The sequence below is a fragment of the Thamnophis sirtalis genome, unplaced genomic scaffold (assembly GCF_051295495.1).
Source record: "Thamnophis sirtalis isolate CommonGarterSnake01/CBP01778 unplaced genomic scaffold, rThaSir2_p1.2 scaffold_3, whole genome shotgun sequence".
Lineage (NCBI taxonomy): Eukaryota > Metazoa > Chordata > Lepidosauria > Squamata > Natricidae > Thamnophis > Thamnophis sirtalis.
In genome coordinates this window covers 47,994,838-48,016,023 of record NW_028261383.1, presented here as the reverse complement: position 1 = coordinate 48,016,023, position 21,186 = coordinate 47,994,838, and the positions used below count along the sequence as shown (strand labels likewise).

At 38.9% G+C, this 21,186-nt stretch overlaps 1 protein-coding gene across 5 annotated transcripts in view; it reads right to left on the bottom strand.

The window, feature by feature from the left end:
- MITF (melanocyte inducing transcription factor) overlaps positions 1 to 21,186 on the bottom strand; it is a 171,571-nt gene that overhangs the window by 85,715 nt on the left and 64,670 nt on the right. Inside the window, exon 1 of one of the 5 annotated variants that reach the window (XM_087708872.1) lies at positions 878 to 1,066. The exons of 3 other annotated variants lie outside the window; for them this stretch is intronic. In XM_087708872.1, coding sequence (XP_087564998.1) covers positions 878 to 933 — 56 coding nt within the window. In that variant the 5' untranslated portion in view covers positions 934 to 1,066. Of the gene's footprint in view, positions 1 to 877; positions 1,067 to 21,186 lie in introns of those variants that run through there. One more of the 5 variants, XM_087708871.1, reaches the window with a different exon arrangement.

The following is a 21,186-nucleotide window of genomic DNA, read 5'->3' as shown; positions in this document are numbered from 1 at the left end:
AGTTGCTAATCAAATCACACACCATTGTTAAGTGAATCCAGGTTCTCCCATTGACTTTGCTTGTTGGAAGCCGGCTGGGAAGGTCGCACATGGTGATCATGTGACCCTGGGAACTCTGCAAATGTCATTACTACATGCTGGTTGCCAAGCACCCAAATTTTGATGACATGCCCCTGGGGATGCTGCAACAGTCTTAAGTGCAAGAATCGTCCATAAGTTACTTTTTTCAGTGATGTTTTAACTGCAAGCAGTCACTAAATGAATGGTTGTAAGTCAAGGACAACCTGTTTTAGACTCTTGGTTATTTTTTCTCCACTCGGTAGGACGTTTTAAAGTTTTTAAGTTTTCTGCGAATTGTTACGACAGCAGATGAGCTAACTGCACGGATATAACGAGGATTGCAAAAAGTATAACAACACCCTCCACCTCCCCAAATAGAGTCACAAATATCTGAAATTAAAAATGGACCTAACTTGTCTGGCTTATTCCTTCAAACAGAAAAGGAATCTCTTTCTTCCAACAGGAACCCAAATCCTATACAAAAGCTGTGCCTTGAGAAAAATGCCAGTTTCCCAATTGGCAAGAAGTTTAAATCCAAAATGCTGTGTTTCATCTCAACTGTAAATTCTAGCTCCTGTAACAACAACAATGGACATGTTGCCACAGAGTAGATATGTCCCTTATCTGCTTTTCACATTTCCATTGCTATCTTTATCTTATCCGGGCAGCCGCAGCAGCTGCTGTACCTTCTCCAATAGCAAGAAGCTAAAAAGCAGCCCAGTCTGCAATCTCTTTTTAAGGAAATCCCTTTTCAGCAAAGGGGGTCTTGTCCTCTGTCCACTCCCCATCCCCAGATCCCTTCGGAAGTGTCACTTACAGGTAGTGGCTTTCAAAGGAGCAAGGCATGAGCACTGGAATCCTAAGAGCTTCCATCTTTGCTCCCTTCCTGCTTAAAGGTGCTCTGCAAAGCCCTTGGAGAAGAGTCAAAGTCAAAGTAAGTCCTGGCACTGGTTGTGTCACTAGGGGTGGCTCTTGATAAAGGCCTTGGCAACTCCAATCCCAACAGAGCTCAGGGTTCCTTAGTGTCCCTGCATTAGCAGACCTGTTTAATCCAGCACCTACCTTTAGAGGAGACAGAAAAGAGTTCGTTGAAAGCAGAAGTGGGAAAAAGGAAGGAAGGAAGGAAGGAAGGGGGAGGGAGAAAGAGAGAGAGAGAGAAAGAGAGAAAGAGAGAGAGAGAAGGAAGGAAAGGCAGACAGACAGAGACAGACAGACAGAAAGAAAAAGAAAGAGGGAGAAAGAGAGAGAAAGAGAGAGAGAAAAAGAAAGAGAGAGAGAGAAGGAAGGAGAATGAGAGAGAGAGAGAGAAAGAGAGAGAGAGACAGGGAGGGAGGAAGAAAGAGAGAGAGAGGGGGAGGGAGGCAGATAGACAAAGAAAGGGAGGAAGAGAGAAAAAGAAATAGAGAGAGAAAAAGAAAGAGAGAGAGAGGAGAAGAAGGGAGGGAGGGAGGGAGGGAGGGAGGGAGGAAGGAAGGAAGGAAGGAAGGAAGGAAGGAAGGAAGGAAGGAAGGAAGGAAGGAAGGAAGGAAGGAAGGAGAATGTGACTTATGACTTTCACAGTTACAACCTTTGCAGCATCCTTATGATCATATGATCAAAATTCAGATGCTTAGTACCTGGTTCATGACCATTTATGACCATTGCTGTGTCCCAAGGTCATGTGATCATGTTTTGCAACCTTTTGACTGTCAAGGTCAATGGGGAAGCCAGGTTCACTTAACAACCTTATCAATGGCAATGATTCTCTTAACAACTGTGGCAAGAAACGTCATAAAGTGGGGAGAAACTCACTTAACAAATGTCTCAGTTAACAACATACATTTTGGCTCAATTGTGGTCGTAAGTCGAGGACTACCTATATAATAAGTTTAATAATAAGTCAATTATTATTATACACCACTGACCCCTTTAGCCTCACTTTCTTCACACATTTTTCCAAAATAGACCCAGGAGAAACCACCTGATGTAAATATCTGATTCATTTCATGAATTGAATATATAGGTTCAGCCTGAATATGTAAGGGAGTGAAAAAGATAATGGCCATAATTTCTTGATTCGTATTAAAGACACTTTTTGTTCCCTACAAATACTACAAATCATGCTTAAAGTTTAATTTATGGTAATCCAACACTGCCATGCGGCTCAGTTAAGCATTAAACGTGTTTTAATCACCGTTCCATGGATCTCAGTGTGTTTTATGGGAGTTCGTCTAATGCTATATTGATGGGTACTTGATATTGCAGATTAATGAATCCAGGTTATTCTTGCAATCATTAACAACACTGATTTGAATCACTAATCAGCACTTCAGAGGGTCATAGATAGAATGAAAAAAGCATTACTGAGAAGGAGACCTAGCCAATCTATTTTGGTAGGTGGAATGGTCGTATTTCCCAATGGGATTTCAAAGGATTGAACTGTTATAAGGAATAGCAAGCATTGATTAATTATATTAAATAACTACAAATAATGCATAGCACCTTGCAAGGTGTCTCCAAGACCCTCTGTTTAAATGGGGCTGGGGCTGAGCATCCTCTCTTGAATATGTGGTGCTCCTTTTCAGCTAATGGATCATATAGTGACCAGAGAGCTTATGCAGGAAGAAAAACAGATTTTCTCCAACTAATACTGGATATGGGAAAATATTAATATTTTAATATTAATAAATATATATTAATAAATAAATAGATATTAATAAATAAAACATTTATTTCATTCTCATGAATTAACATCTTTCAATTTATATATAATTTCTTGAATTCCGAATGCTGTACAAAATTGACTATCTTCCATCATACGTGTACCAAAGTGCATGTATACTTGCATACATATATACATACACACACACACACACACACACATATATAAAATTACTGTTATCCATGCTAAATCCATGCCACATGCTAAATAAATAATTACTATAAATACTGTGTTAAATAGAAATACAAATAAACCACACATGCTTTGACAACTAAGAAATGATAAAACCTATCATTTGTTATTTCTGTTATTTGCTATTACAATATATTGATGTTTAATTATGTTGCATACCCAAAGTCACTTTTACAAGATGGGCAGCTGTAGAAAACTAATAAATAAATATCAATCAATCCTGGGATTGACTCTTTTTGTGCCAAATCTTCTTGTTCCCTAAGATATGATGAAAAGGCCCTTTTCCATATCCCAAATGTGGTAGAGAGACAGTTCAAGCGGATGAGAGAAAAACTTTTCCAATTTTGGAATTCCCTGCCTCAAAAGACTGGCTTGGAAAAATTTTATTAATATTTTCTAATCTGATCCACAAATAATCTAACTTTTACTTTGTATTATGCTTTTGCTAATATATATCTCAGTGGTGGGATTCAAAAAAATTTACTACCGGTTCTGTGGGCATGGCTTGATGAGCGTGGTGTGGCTTGGTGGGTGTGGCTTGGTGGGAGTGGCTTGGTAGGCGTGGCAGGGGAAGGATACTGTAAAATCTCCATTCCCTTCCCACTCCTGGTAAGGTTACTGCAAAATCCCCATTCCCTCCTGATCAGCTGGAACTTGGGAAGCAGAGAAAAGATGGGGGTGCGGCCAGTCAGAGGTGGTATTTACCGGTTCTCCGAACTACTCAAAAATTTCTGCTACTGTTTCTCCAGAACTGGTCAGAACCTGCTGAATACCATCTCTGATACCTCCCTTGTATTTATACTTTCATATTTTTCCCAATATCATTAGTTGATTCTAATGGTGGTTTAGCCAGCCTTAATGAATAAACAAATTACATGAATGAATAAATAAATAAATCATCGGGACAACAGGAAACTAACTGCAAAAGAAGCTGTTTAGAGAGTGTCTTTTAAAATAAACATAGATCCTAGTTTTAAATTTAAAAGAAGACAACCAAAGAAGAGGATAAGGAAAGTGTCACCACGTTTAAAAATAAAACGATGGTGTCACGAAGTTCAAAGGCATACTTTTCAAAAGTTCTTGATCAGGACAAATGAAAGCTACAACTGAAGCTAAAGCCTTGTTCCTTGAATTGTAGGAACATGTTGAAAGAGTCAGATCTTGTTAGACAGATTTTCCAGCTATCCTTAAACCAAAAATAACCCCAGCTTCCTTATTCAGCAGTTTGTATACGATATGTCTTTGCATACGTGCCTGCATTACACTTCAAATGTGCCTTTCCTTTTAGGAACTTGTACATCATAACCTCAACTTGCCTTTCCTGAAGCATTTCACAAAATGGATTTTTTAATCGTGAAAAATACCATGTTTACAACACATTGAAATATATGGCACAGTACAACAATGGAAATGTCTACATTGAGGCACTAATTCATCTCAGGAGATCAAGTATAAAGTTCTTTCTCCAGTCCAGCCAACTTTAATCCATTTGCTTGGATTCTGAATGGGAGGAAACCTTTTTTCTTAATTCTTAAACTGTAACAAAAATTCACAAGAACAGGATGAGACAAATGTTTGAATGAAAGATTGTCCATCATAAAGTGTAACTTGCTATGTTGCTAGACGATTAGATCTCAGTGTTGTTTTTAGAAAGAAATTGCCTGTGTTGGACAAGGGGAACAGGTTCAATCATGAAGAAGAAAATGGAGAAGAAAGAGTTTATCTTTTCTTCCTCCTAACAATGTAAATTTGTCACCCCTCCTGGGTAAACCAGACAGGAAACACAACTAGATGATCTAATCCTGCTTATTATAGGGTGACATTCATGGAAACATAAAAGTCAAAGTCCAAACTTCCCATCTTGACAACAAAGGTGGGTCCTTCCTAAATTTCATTCTCTGTTACTCCATTGGAGTCTTCCATTGCCATTTTTTGCCTTTCCAGATTTGTGTTACTGTCTTTCAGGTCAGGTTATCTTGATCAATGGAAACGAGTGGGCAAACTGTAATGAGAGAGACCTTATACATATAGCTTTCTTGGCAAAAATACAGACGTGGTTAGTCATTGCTTTCTATTGGTGGTATTGGTTTTGGAGTACAGGATTGTTGTTGTTGTTGTTTTAATCTCCCAGTCTTCCCTGGGATTTGATCTCCAATTTAACTGCCAACCAGATCCAATCCTCATATGAGGCTAAAACATATGAAGAACAGTTACAGGATTGGATATGTCTAGTTTAATGAAAATAAGGATTAGGGGAGACATGACAGCAATGTTCCAATATCTGGTGGCACTCCTACAAAGACGAGGGGGCAATCTATTTCCCAAAGCACCAAAAGGTAAGACATGAAACAATAGATGGAAACTAACCAAGGAGAGAAGCAACCAAGGACTAAGGAGAAATTTCCTAATGGTGAGAGCAATCAACCATGGAACAGTTTGCCTTCAAAAGTTGTGGATGCTCCATCACTGGAGGCTTCCAAAGAGATTGGACAACCATTTATCTGCAATGGTACAGGGTCTTCTGCTTGAGCAGGGGTTTTGATTAGAAGACCTCCAAGGTCCTTTCTAGCTCTACTATTCTATGTCCATCAAAGATCAGTCAATGTCTTCTAAAACCCATTTCCTGTTAGTTACTATACATTAAATAATATTCAGCACATCTCAGGATGTAAAGTTGATGTGTTCCATTTTCTTTTGTTATGATTCTTTGCTTTTTATTTTGATAAAGTAGGTGCATGGCTATCCAACACTGTGTGGAGTTCTCACAGTAGCACCATGATCATGTTAAACCAATGTTGCTGAATCTTGGCAACTTTAAGATGTGTGGACTTCAACTCTCAGAATTCCCCAAATTTCTGGGAATTGCAGTCCACGCATCTTAAAGATTATTTATGTTGTTTGAACATTTATGAAGCCACCTATCTTTCAGCCAACTTTAGGGAGCACCCAATCAAAGTTGCCACAGTTGAGAAACACTGGTCTAAACTCAATCACAGTTTTCCACCACTTCCGCCTCCCCACAGGGGTCACAGAAAATGGCAATCATTGGTCCATGTGATTCACAATGGAAGTGCAATTGTTCTGGATTGTGGTTAAGTGAATTGCATAAAGTTCCTTCAGCTAAATCATTTATCATTGTGAAATATTTTGGTCATTTCAGTTGTAAACAGATTGGAAACATAAAATTGTGGATTTCAACACAATGTACCCGATTTGCTTGTCTTGCCAACACTCTATATATATCTTCCTCTCTCTCTCTCTTTCTGTCAAATGAGAGGCCTACTTGGAACAATTCACATATGGCAATGATGAAAAGCCGTTTTGTAGCAAACACTGGAGAAATTGTTCCCTCTTATATAAAGATTGCTCCTATAGTGTTGCCAAAGTCATGGCAATTTTGCGTTAGTTACTACGCAAATCTGCCAAATGGTCAACGTCAACATGCATACCTGATTTTTTTGGCAAGAAGCGTAAAAGGAAAGCATCACTGCATCTTGTGTTGGGCTCTCTCATAATTATATAGCTAAAAATAGACAAGAGCAATAAAGTTTAGCCGTTAAAATATTTTTAGTCAGTAAAAAGAGCTTGATCAAATGGAGGGAAATTAAAGACATACTCTATTTATAATGCCCTAAAGGAATATCTGGGCATAGAAAGTCAATTCAAAGTCAAGAAGCCTTCAAAGGCAAATCCGGTTCCACCACAAAACCGCGGTAGACGAAAGCGCACTCGACGAAAGCGCGTACGTGATGTCATCATAGCGCGATGAAAACATCGCACTGTGATCGATAAATGTAAAAATAAAGCGAAAACCTTACCCTAACCCCCCCAAACCTAACCCTAAACCTAACCCTAAACCTAACCCTTCACCTAAGGGTTAACCCTAAGGTTAACCTAAACGTAACCCTAACGCTCTAAACCTAACCCTAACCCTTAACCTAACCCTAACCCTAACCCTTACCTTTATGTGAATCGGCTTGCTTTAATTTTATTTTTATTTCAATTTTTAATTTTTTTTGTCGCGCTGTGATGACGTCAAATGCGCGCTTTCGTCGAGCGCGCTTTTGTGGACCGCGGTTTTGACGGGTCACGGCAAATCCATGTTATTACGTGCTACTTTAAATCTTCTTCTGTAAAGTGGCTTACTATAATGGAAATGTGAGGATGCGGTGGCTCAATGGCTAAGATGCTGAGCTTGTCAATCAGAAGGTCAGCTATTCGAATCCCTAGTGCCACATAATAGAGTGAGCTCCCGTTACTTGTCCCAGCTTCTGCCAACCTAGCAGTTCGAAAGCACATAAAAAAAATGCAAGTAGAAAAATAGGGACCACTTTTGGTGGGAAGGTAATAGCGCCTTTGGTGTTTAGTCATGTCAGCCACATGACCATGGAAATGTCTTCAGACAGCGCTGGCTCTTTGGCTTTGAAACGGAGATGAGCATTCCCCCTAGAGTTGGGAACAGCTAGCATATACGTGCGAGGGGAACCTTTACCTTTATCTATAATGCAGATAAAATCTGTATGCAGAATATTCAATGTGAAGAACCACCTTGCTTCTCTTGGATAAGGAGAATCATGATGTTTCTTCCAGGGCACAAAGCACCTTATTAGAACAAACACAACTGCCTCGCTCCTTATTTTTACAACTTTTATATGACTATCATTAGGGATGAACTACACATTGTACTGATTTTTTCCCCAAAGCCCAAAGGAAGCCCAAAGGCATTTTTCTTCTCAAAAGATTTGAATTTGAATTTGAATTTGAAAGTTTATTTATAGGCCGCCCTTTTCCCTGGGGGGACTCAGGGCGGCTTACAACTCATGGGGAAGGGGATACAAACAATGACACATAAGAACAATACATAATTAAAAAGAACACAACATTCATACCATTCGGGTGGGGGTGGGTTAAATCTTTAGCCCCAGGCCTGACGGGATAGCCAGATTTTAAGGGCTGTGCGGAAGGTCTGGAGGGTGGTGAGGGTACGAATCTCCACGGGGAGATCGTTCCAAAGGGTCGGAGCTACTACCGAGAAGGCTCTCCTTCGCTGAGAAACCCTGAGCTTTCATAACTTATTATCTCTGGATGATAGCTTTAAGTTCTGAGATGTTAAAAAAAAAAGGAATTTAAATATTTTCACAGGAAAACACAACAGCACACAACATGGAATAATTATGGCACCAATGGTTTTTTTCTTTTCTCAAATTCCAAACATTTTGGAAGGATGGTGGTCAAAAGACAAAACTTATTTTTATTATGACTTGCAATAGCCAGAAAAGCGAAAAAATAAACTTGTTTCCCATGAGACGTTGTTTATGGTTAACTCTAAAATCTTATTCTAATCAGTATTCCAAATTTATCTGGACACTTAATCCCTTTATATATCCAGGCTATCAAAATCTTCAGTTTTGTTGCTGTTTGTTTCAGATTCTTTGACTTCTTCAGCTTCCCCCAGGAAGACTTTTCAAAGTTGTCTTTCCAAAGGTCTCTAATAACTTTAAGATGGTTAATAGGCAAGTTACTAATGTGATTAGGAGTGAGATTTTCAAATCTAGTGTCCTTTAAAAAGCTCCACCCTGTTTGCAACCAAAATGGCTGATTGTGTCATCTCCCAATGCTTAAATCCATGGAAAATCACTATCCTGTGGTCTCTGAAAGAAGGAACCATGTGGAGCATATCTAACTTCCCCTCCTTATCCAGAGAGGTTCCAAGGAACCAGTCTAATCATTGGTTCCTTGGTCTTCATCATGATTGTCAGCTCTGCTTTTGCAGAGAATAACTTCTACAGAATGCTCAGTTGAAATGTTGTTATTCTTTAGTTTTCTAGTTACATATTGGCAGTGTTCCAATATTTCTGGGAAAGGCTTCATGGATACCTGCATTTACCAACTAAACTACATATTTAAAATATATATAATCTGATATCTTAATTCAATATTTAATAAGCATTTGGGTGGTTCTGTTTATTTTTAAGGTGTTATGTCTGAGCAAGTATTAACCGCAGGTCAAACAACTGGAATCTTTTGCATACTACATCAATGGGAAAAAAATATTAATTTCTATTTAAATCATGCTTACTTAAAACTAAGATTTTATAAGAAGATATGCGGTACAAACTTCTTCTATTGTGGGATGTGTAATCTAATCATCTCCTGGAACCCCAAGCTAGTCTCCTCTGATTTATTTCATTTGTTACTTTATATCAGGCATCCAACTTGATGCTCCCCCTAGGATAAGTGGCATAAGTGAGAAAATGCATTCTACCTTCTCAGGTGGCCTTCTTCCACAGTTTCTGCTATTTCCAATTTACTGCCCTTTTATGATAACACTAGTGGTGGTAAGGAGTGAATGGTATTTTTCCTTTAAACTAAAATTGTCCAACTAATCAAATTGTTGCCAAAAAGGAAATGTTTCAGCTTCCATCAACTTCTCCCAAAGCACCCAAAGAAAAGGAATACGTCAATTTACACAAAATATTTGATGGGTACAAAGATCGACTGTGCCTGCTGGATAAAGTATATTGCAAATTCTGGAACATGTGGGTAGGATGCATAAGAGAATAATTTGGGCAAGTTTTTCTTTATGTAATTGTTAATCATGCCCTCCACTTTCATTCTTGGATGAGAACTTGAAGAAGGAAAACTTGATACTTCAATGTGTATCTATGCAGAAGGGACCAAGAAGGGATGCTGATCACCTTCTTGAGATGGCTGTGCAGTTGGATCACTCAGTCACGAAGATAATAACATTGGAAGTGCTAACAGCTAATATTGCTAATCCATTTCCTTGATCCAGCAATTTATAACTGAGCAGTAATGTTTGGATAGTCAATTTCTTATCTAAGTCTTCATAGCAACTTATGCTAACAGAAGATAAGGAAAGCTGAAAAGGATTAAATGTTAACCGAGCTTGGTTGTTTTCTTGTAAACATTTCATTACCCAACAAGGTAACATCTTCAGTGGTAGAAAGGAGTGAGGTTTGCTCCCTATATTCATGGCTTGCCTTCTCAGTGTAGGTGGGACTGGTGTTTTATTTTTGGTAAATCCTTGTTTACTGTTTGTCTGAACTGATAGTTCCTTGCTGTTGTTTACACTTCATTATAAAATATTATATAACCATTTACTATATTTTAATGTAAAATTATATTACTAAATATTTACTATAAAAATTATATAACCATAATGCCATATACATAACTGTTATAAATGTTCATGCCATTTAAAAGAAACAATCAAAAAGTTAAAAAGGAAACAAAAAGACCAAAACACTTCCTTGCCAGCAATCAATACCCAGTTAAAAAGGGGATTATCACCAGAATTAATACTAGACCAATAATCAAGAGTAATACCCCAATCAAGAAACTACCAATTCAGTCAAACGAGCTAATAGTAAACAACAGCCTAAACAAGTAATTACCAAGAAGAAAATAACTCTCCCAACAACATTGACAAGTCAAGTCACATATATAAACAGAGAGCAAACCCTACTCCCTTCTAGCAATGAAGAAGTTGCCTAGTTGGGTAATGAAATGTCTGCAAACAACAACAACAACAAAGTTCAGAGAACACCAAGGATACCATAGTTTAACTCTGAACTATAAATATTCTCTTCTATTGATTAAGTCAGTGGTAGCAGATTAAGTGAGGACAATTTGAAGTCAATCACTTGGAGGGCTCATGCCATATGGTAACCATGACCTGCCATTCTCAATGAGTTGTTATATGAGCTTATGATATTAAAATACTTACCACTGCAGATATCACTGGATATTAATATCACAACTAACATAAACATCCACATTTATTATTGTGACAAATTATTTCTTTTGACTCTGTTGTGGAACTATAGTGTATGTCCTTAAGATCCGATTGTAATCCAAATGCAATTGTAACTGTTGTCTAGGACTCTTCACTTGTATCCCTGTAACCTCTATTTGCAATAGATACAGAAACTACAAAAATTCTTGTCTTTAGCAAATGAGAACATCAATCAGAATGACATCAAGAAATAGGTTCACCGGTTCATATTGTCATCATTTATACATATATTTCATAAGGTTTGCTCATCTAGGCAAAGTTCAAAATCACACACCCTAACAATAGAATCAAATTCTGTGAATGAATGAACTTTCTGAATGAGTGAAGTGAAATTTAGAAACAGAGTTCATATAAAGGAGCAGATCAGAAAGGAAGGAATTTGTGACTACATCAAAAAAATATGTTCTGGAGAATTCTGAACTCAACTGTGAGGGTGAAAAAGTTATTTCCTGCCATCTGCAGAGTGTGCATTCTAAAAGCAGATTACTGTCCTGTATGGATGATGTAAGTGAATGTTTATTAGTGGGAAAGGAGAGACATATGAGACATATGTCTATTGAGACATATGACATATGCAGATTCCAGGAAAGAAGGTCAATCAATGGGTGAACAAGGAAAACAAATAGGAAGAGGCCGTTATACCTGGTTAATCTTAAAAAATAATCAAGACAAAATTCTTCTACTGGTCTCAAAAGAAATCCCACAGACTATGAATGGGCAAGAACTTTGTACTACAGGTAGTCCTCAACTTACAATCACAACTGAGCCCAAAATTTCCACTGCTTAGCAGTTAAGAGTTTTGCCTCATTTTATGACCATTTTTGCCACAGTTATTAAAAGGATCACTGCAGCTTTTAAGTGAATCATTATTAAGTGAATCTGGCTTCTCCTATTGACTTTGCTTGCCAGAAGCCAACTGAGGTGGTTACAAAATAGTGAACACATGATCCTGGAAAAATTAAACCGTCATAATATCAGGAGTCCAAGTAACCCCCCTAATGAAAGAAGACTCCAATGCTTGAGATTCCTCAAAGTTCCATTTTATTAGAGATGTCATATTGGCACATCTGGGAAAATCCAAATCTGAAAGTTTCCAGGTTTTTCCCAAAAGTTCAAGTCTCTGCCCAGCATCCACGTGTCCATCACATGGTCCAATCAAGCACCGTCCCAACCGGAGATACCTCCCAGTCACACCACTCAAGGTGCAGGGCAAGATGTCCTTGACTCCCTGAGAAAGGAATGTTATTTTGACTATATCTACCCCATTCCATGTAATCCCCCCTCCCAGTTTCCCACAGTAATAAATATGGCAGGCCTGAAGGCCCAACACAAAAGATGGCTTCCAGGCCTGACACAAAAGTACATGCCAGTTGCACAGCACCTGAATTTTGATGACATGGGGATGCTGCAACAGCCATACATGTGAAAACTGGTCACAAGTCACTTTTTAGTGCCATTGTAACTTTGAACGGTCACTAAATGAATGGTTGTAAGTCCACAACTACCTGTAGTAGATTTCAGTACATACGACATGTTTGCAGTTCTCCTTGAGAACAACCTGGCTTATGACTGAAACTTTTAAGTGTTGCTTAAAGAAAAAGTCAGAGAGTTGGAACAGCAACTGGTCATGCTTCAGCTGATGAGATGAACTAACAGGGGAAGCGACTCTCCATAAGGAAAAGATTCAAAGAAAAGATACAACCCAGTGGCAAGAATGACAACCAGTAGCAATAAATAAGGAATATATTTTGCATTACAGAAACAGTTCCCAGACCTTGCAAAGAAATAGGCTCTGAGCCTTTGGCTGAAGAAAACAAGTCATTGCAGATCAGAAGTGAAGAAAGTATATCACTGAAGGCCTGGAGGGCAACAGCTGTGTCTTGCAAGAAGCTAAAGAACAACTTTGGGGTAGTTTATTATTTATTGCTACAAGGAACTGAACAAATGCGTGTCAGATGGACCCCTTACAGGTTCTCCTCAACAACAATGGAGTCCAAGATTTCTGTTACTAAGTAAGAGCATTGTTAAGTCAGTTTTGCCCCATCTACACCTTCTTGCTACAGTTAAGTGAATCACAGCAACTGTTAAGTTAGCAAATCTGGCTTGTCCATTGACTTTGCTTGTCAGAAGTTTGCAAAAAGGTGATCATATAACCCAGGATACAGCAACATCATAAACACATTGCTGATTGCCAAGCGTCTGAATTTTGATAATATTATCACCTATTTCTAACAAAGGTGTGTGATGCTCTCTGAAAAATCGATATATGTATGTATGTATGTATGTATGTATGTATGTATGTATGTATGTATGTATGTGTGTGTATATATATATTTAAATGGGGTGTGTGGGGGTGTCTGTGTGGGTCTCTCTCTCTCTCTCTCTCTCTCTCTCTGTGTGTGTGTGCGCATGCGCGCGCCAGCATAACTCTGGAACACCTTGAGCAATTTCAACCAAACTTGGTACACAGATCACTTATTCTCTGGAAAAGAATAGTGTGGGGGTAAGACATCCCTAAAACCCCTTGGGGAGGTTGTTCTGTTAAGATACAGCCTGTTGTGCCTTAAAATGGCTTCTATTGTACTGCCATAAAATGGATTCTACTGTGCAGCACAGTGGAGTTGCCATGGTAATGGCTTCACAGTACTCCACAATGGGGCTCCCTCTGGTAAGGAGGAAAATCCAATATTAGAAATTACGTTTGGTCCGGACATTTTCCCCCTATAAATAATCACTAGTACTTTTAAAAAAGCATGATGTAGACATGATTGACAATTTCAATTAGACTGTGATCAGTTGTTCTCTAATATGACCCTTCTAAGAAATGCCAAACCTTTGTTTTACTGATTCTTCTTCTGAAAGGCAAAAGAAGACCAAAAAATGTAGCAATCCTTAAACTGCTACTAACCAACAGGGAAAAACTTTTTTTGATTAAATCAAATCTTTCTTATTTTAAACAGCGCATATCATGGTTTCATTTTAATGTGAACTCTATCGACGTCTTCAAGAAACAATAAGATTTATCTCAAGTTTAGAAATTCTGAGTCAGAACTACAGTATATGGCTGCCTCAAAATGGAACATTTAAACCTTTCTAGGAGTAACAACTTCTCTTATTTTTCAATAACAGGGGAAGACAGACTGGGAATAAGACCTCCCGAGCTTTGAACAAGCAGTACGCAGAATGCCAGTTTCCCAACTGATTAAAAAAACTTGGTAAAATAGAAAACTTTTATCCATTCCCATTCAGATTAATTTAACTGAATGAACTTCCAGGGGAAAAAAAGAATACAAGCCAAGAAATCTTAAGAAAATTGGGGTTTCAAAATGTTCATTTGCTTTCAAATAAATCGGTAAGAAATAGGATGGTGCCTATATTAACTATATTAACAGCATTGAATAGTTGATGAGTGATAAAGGATTAAAAAATTATTGCTTAAATAATAATAGAACAGAGACAACAATCCACACTATCTAAGTGTAAATTTCCTAATGACAGCTTCTGTTTTTCTATAGAAAAATGGCATTGATGCCTTTGAGTTATCCTGTCAGGAAAAATAACAATGGCTTTTATTCAATTGTATGCATTCATCAGCAAAATGGCGACCTTTTGATAAATGGGATCCCTCACCTCCATACACAGCCATTGCCAATTTGTACCATCAATGAAAGATTACTCCAAACGTGGTGGAAACCTCTGGAACAGATTTGGACGTGGTATGAGAAGGGGAAAGGAAGAAGTCCCATTGGGCATTCATTTAGAAAGTGCTCACAGTCTTTGACTTATGACCACAACTAAACCCAAAATTTATGTTGCTAAGTAAGACATTTGTTAAGTGCATTTTGCCTCATTTTACAATTTTTCTTGCCATACTTGTTAAACAGAATCACTGCAATGATTAAGTTAATAACACGGTGGTTAAGTCAATCTGGCTTTCCCATTGACTTGGCTTGTCAGATTGTCACAAAAGGTAATCATATTTAAGTATTTAAGTATTTAATAAATTTATAGGCCGCCCAATCCCGAAGGACTCTATGATGACCCCATGGTGATGCTGCAACTGTCAGTCAGTTGCCTGAATTTTGATCATGTGACCATGGAGATGCTGCAATGGTCGTAAGTGTGAAAAATGGTCATAAGTCACTTTTTCAGTGCCACTGTAACTTTGAACGGTCACTAAATGAAGTGTTGTATGTTGAGGACTACCTGTATTGGAAGTAGCCATGGTAATCCATCATGGTAAAATTGGAGTTAATTACATTTTAACCCAGATTAGGTACAGCATAAACATTCTTTTTGCCATAAAAAACAAACACCAAAGCATCCATATTCTTGCCAGAAAGGAAAAAAAACACACAATATTTAGTTGAACTTCCTGAAACAAAAAACAGCCAAATTGCAATGAAATGACTGAAAGTAAATGATGCTGTAACCACAATTCATCAATTTTACTTATGTAACTCTTTAGTACATTATTGGCCTTTATCAATTGCAATTCCTGAAATATTTTCTCCTATCCATAAAAAATAGGGGCCTCTCAAAAAAATGAAAGTTGTAGGAATTGCAAGGAAGCACTTGTAATTTCAGATTAAATATCTTAACTTCTCTAACTTACCCAGAAAATCCATTCCTTAGTTCTGAATCCAATAAGCCACCATTCAGTATGATCCTGTTATTCTGTGCAATAGTCCAATTCTAGCACTGCATGGACAGTTTGCTAAGTATCAGCATCCAAAAGCTGTCTGCTTTTATTCCTACTATCTACTTCCTAATCTTTGCGACTATGCTGGAGAACTTCTGCAAAATTAAAGTAAATGAGTAATACATGCTGCTATAAAAAACCCCATTAAACCCAGCATGAACTATACTTCCATTTAGTCATTTTGATTTTCTTTTTATTTCTTTCTCTCTCTCTCTCTCTCCCTCTCTCTCTCTCTCTCTCTCTCTCTCTCTCTTTTCTTTCTTTCTTTCTTTCTTTCTTTTTCCTGGGTATTGGTAACATAAAAGATTCTGAAGGTTCTCAAAATAAAAAGGACCAAATTAGTTCAATTAAAATCAATTCTGCAAAAATTATATTCTAACATAAAACACGAAGTCATGAGATGTAAATCTATACAACCCAACTCGGTTAATTATTTCAACTTGGCATTGTGAAATCACAGAATCATTTCAATGCCTGTATTTCAACAAAGCAGGCAGAATATTCTATAGCCATGTAATGGTTTGGGAAAAAACATTTATTTTTGGTCATAATACCATTGAAGCTTTTAATCACAGCCTAAATGAAGGAAAGAGAAGCAAAGCTTGGAAGAAGTATTGTGCTATTTCTCTTTTCTGAAAAAGAGACATCTAAGCCAAGTGCAAACTATTTGGTTATCTGAAGCTGATTCATTATCTACTCTGTTTCTTACTCATATTATCTATATAGGATAAGTATGGAAATGGCTCGTTTCTAAAAACAGATCAGATCAGTCAACAGCAGAATGCAGCCAGATAAAATGTATCTCAAAATAAAGGGGGAGGGGAAAATCACTCCCATCATATAACCACTATTACTTATTGTGGGACCACTGTTTACTAACTAGCATTTTAATTACAGTTACTTATATTAAAAAAAAATACAGCAGTGTACTTACCATACATTGAGAGGGCATTGAGCTTGATATGCAATGCTGTAGCCCTAATAGGATTTATTGCCATAAAAAACAAACAAACACCAAAGCATCCATATTCTTGCCAGAAAGGAAAAAAAGCACACAATATTTAGTTGAACTTCCTGAAACAAAACAGCCAAATTGCAATGAAATGACTGAAAGTAAATGATGCTGTAACCACAATTCATCAATTTTACTTATGTAACTCTTTAGTACATTATTGGCCTTTATCAATTGCAATTCCTGAAATATTTTCTCCTATCCATAGAAAATAGGGGCCTCTCAAAAAAATGAAAGTTGTAGGAATTGCAAGGAAGCACTTATAATTTCAGATTAAATATCTTAACTTCTCTAACTTACCAGAGAATCCATTCCTTAGTTCTGAATCCAATAAGCCACCATTCAGTATGATCCTGTTATTCTGTGCAATAGTCCAATTCTAGCACTGCATGGATAGTTTGCTAAGTATCAGCATCCAAAAGCTGTCTGCTTTTATTCCTACTATCTACTAACCAAATTGATTTATTAAGCCATGTATTCTGATCTTCTACATAAATTCTCAAACCTTCCATTTTTGGAATTCCAAGCAGTCATTACAAACTAGAACTTTAGCAAGCCAACTGATGAATCGTAATATTTCAGTAGTAAATGGTTTTATCAAATGTGAAATAAGCTAGGCTGCTCTGCTCCATCCCATTTTTCTTCTCCTAGGGAGGAAAAATCAGTTCTAGTACAAAGATTACACTTGAGAAAGGGATGAACTGAGAAAGGGATGGCAGGACAATACTGCTGGATAGGCCATTACAGGAGATGAGGGATTCACACATCAATACAGGTCCTATCTCTGTGATGGTGAACCTATGGCATGCGTGCCACAGGCGGCATGCAGAGCCCTCTCTGCCGGAATGCGAGCCGTCACCCCAGCTCAGCTACACCAAACATGCACGCACGCCTCCTACCAGCCAACCAGTTTTCGGGTCTCTGCCACATATGCATGGGTGTGTGTGTGTGTGGAGGCGAGCGGGTGGAGGGGGGCATGCAGGAGATTTGTGTGCATGCGCAGGAGTGTGGTGCACTCCCCCCCCTGTAGCCCATTTTTGCTTCCAGGAGACTGCAGGAAGGCTTACTATGTCCAAAACAGGGTACGGGAAGTTGCACGCACATGTGGGGGGGGAAGGGGGAGTCCGAGGGGCACATGCACATGTGCAGGGGGTAGCATGTGCAGGGGCGGGGTAGGGTGCACGGAGTGGGATCGCATGCACATTGCATTATGAATGTGGGCACGCTTTCAGCATGCGATGACAAAAAGGTTAGCCATCACTTATGTCAAGGCCAGAGAAGAAGGGGTATTGTAATAATTCATGAGACCTTAATAATGACCAGTAACACTGCTAGTGAGATAATCTAATATAAATGTCTGTACAATTGGGCTATAGAGAAAAGTTAGAACTGCTGGTGTTCAAGCACCAATTTTCTTGGAGTGTATACACTCCATTGCCAGGCTGGGGTTGGGAATCCACCATATTTTTGGATTCAATCATCATACATAGGAGGTGAGATCAACGTTGTCTTGGGATTTCATGGCCTCTGTGATGATCCTGGAGTTCAGCTAGGTAATCTCAACCCAGACTCAACTACGTTTTACTTTGGAGCAGATGAGATGGATTCTGAATGTGGAGGCTGTTACTGTGTGCTGTGGTCAAATCGTTTCTGACCAATATCAGGAAGTCTTAGTGATTCACACCCTTATTACTACAAGCTTGAATTTTTCAAACAGTTCTACGTACATAGACTGCCTTTAAGACAATGTGGAAACCACAACTGTACCAAATGTAGCAACCAGATTGCTGGCATGTGAAATGTGGTATTGTAGCATAATATTTTACATTCACTTCACTGGAACCAATAGGCTTCCAGTCCCAATTCAAACTGCTGGGTTATTTTTAACTTATAAAGAGCTTTATAGCATGGGGACCAGGTTATGTCACAGGCTGATTTATCCTGCCCATCCTGTAAAAACATTCAGGGAAGGACTCCTTAAGGTCCCTTTCCAGACAGGTGAACCATTCTGCCTTCACTATAGTTTGAGTCATTGTCTAATTCTCACATTAAGCTTAGCTACAAACTATTCAGGCTATTGTAAACACAACCTTCGTGTGTTCAATTCCAGTTTTATAAGCAGGCAAATTTAAGTGATGATTTTAGGGTATCTACCAGTGGTGAGTTTCTGCCGGTTCGCACTAGCTCGGGAAACCGGATGGTGAAATTCACTGTTCCAGTGAGGGGAGGTTCAACCGGTGGACTCAGAAGTAACTTCCGGAATGTCGCTCGCTCGCTCACCCCCGCCCATCCGGAAGCCGCTCCATCACTCGCTCCCCCTGCCCATCCACACTATCCTAGCCCAATTTGGTGTCAAGTCCCATACCTGGGAGTAGGAGTGGAGGTGGTGAACGGAGAAGCATGGAGTGGTCCAGCGGCACAATCCACCTGACAGCAGCGGCAAACTCAGGAGTTTTCTCCTGGATTCCCCTCTGTTCTGCCTCCTCCGATCTCCCAAAGTTCTTTCCCCAGAGTGTGATAGCTTTCTACTGTCCTGCCTTCTCCGATCTCCCTAATTTCGGCCCTTAATCCTCCAGTTGTCTATTTTTGGGAGATTTTCCAAAACTCTCCCCCCCTTCATAGGCATCCCCAAATAATTTGCCACGTGGCTTTGGAGGGGGGATGGTCATGTGACTGAATGTGCATGAGTGATGTCAAGTTGGCCATACCCGCCCAGTCACATGACTGCCAAGCCATGCCCACAAAATAGGCCACACCCACATAATAGGTTTTTAAAAAAATTGAAACCCACCACTGGTACCTACCATCCCTTAACCCAGCTGTGACTCTTTGTTCTGTAGATGATTGCCTGATTTATGCACCTAATTTTGGGGGCCAAACAAAAGAGTAGCACAGCATAGAGAAGAGACTTAACAAAACCTATAAAAGCTGAAAGACAGGTTACAATAAACTAAAAAGCTTTGAATTAAAAACAATGAAGTGGCAGCACTTAAAAATATTTGCTTGAATGCTTGGATAATCTTGACAGCTACTTGTCTCTACTGAACAAAACTGGAGTTAACTGCTCTTAAAAATGATTCCACAAGGTGACTGTTGAATTTGGCTATTTTTCCTCCAAGAACAGCACAATGTGAACCTTTCTAGATGTAGCCAAAGGAGGAGAGAGGAAAGTCATGAAAATTGACTCTGCAACTAAGAGGAGCGGTACCAAAGAAGGAAAGAAAGAACTACCATTACTTTTGGACCACTTTTTGAAAGCTTTTTGAAAGGATCCCATCCCTGAAAGCTTCCAGAACTTTAACAAGGTATTTCATTATGAAATATCACTGTTTGCATAAATGGCTTTTAGTTCTTTCATCTTCTTTCCCATCACCTTTTTAAGGAATGTGTTTTTCTATGCCTTTGTTAATTTAATTTATATGCATTTTATATGTTTTGTAACTGTATTATAAATGGTTTAAAATTGGATGTTCAGACCAGGTGATATTGAAAAAAATATATACACTGACAACATTGTATCATCTATATTATGATGATACAGTCACAAGCATTTCAGGGCATCATATAGAGCAAGGTTCAAACTGGTTCAGGTTGTGATCATCATTCTAGTAATAGAAATCTGACTACATCTGAGTACAAAGCCCTATTCTGTCTCAGCACACTGAGGCTAGCAAATGGTGCAAGACAAGTTCAGGAAAGTCATTAGTAGTTTTCCTTGGCCTTATTTCTCAACCCACTGAGAACGTCATCTTCCTCCAGTGGGAAAATTCACCAATTGCTAACTTTAATTTATAGTTATAGGGCTTTGTATTTGTGTGTATGTGTGCACACATGCACATCAACAAACAGGTTTACTACCAGAGATGGGTTGCTACCCGTTCGGCCGAACCAGTAGTGGCAGCGGGAGGAGGCTACGCCCACCCGCCCGGATGCTTCTGTACATGCGCAGAAGCGTCATGAGAAAGAGAGAGGAGAGGCAAAGCACACCAGCAAACTAGTAGTAAAACTGATACAAACCCACCACTGTTTAGTACCTGTCAAACTGCTTGAGTTACAGGAAGCTGGTGCAGAGGACGGTCATCAGGCTATTTCTTAAACTCAAGTCTAGCTGTCTTTTTAAAAATGTGATGCCTGTGTCGAGTCAGAACAATTGACAGATTAAATCTGCAGACAGGTAGAAAGGAAAGCTGGGGAGAACCCTCCTGAAACTGTTGCTTGGCATATCAGGAAAGCTCTTTGCCACTGTCACCCTACTCCATACCTCCAGCCTTTCATGATTCCAACTGGCAGAGAAAAAAGGTCACAGGGTGAAGAGGAAAATAAAGATTGATAAGAAGGGCACTCCAGCTTCAACAAAATGGGAGTGATGATAGTGTGATGACATACAGCAAGTTGGACATGGCCAATAGGTAATAAAATTATGTTTCTGCCTCCCTCCTAACTAATAACTTAGCAAGTTCCAGAAAGTCTGGGCATTAAACAGTACCTCAGTCATGGAACTACCAAGAACATTCCCACCAACAACAGGGCAAGCTACTTGTATCCTACTCCCTTCTAGCACTGGTAAACATAAAGGGACAAATATGCTAGTCATTCCGACTCTAGGGGGGGGGTGCTCATCTTCATTTCAAAGCCAAAGATCCAGTGTTGTCCGGCAATGTCTCCGTGGTCATGTGGTTGGCATGACTAAATGCCGAAGG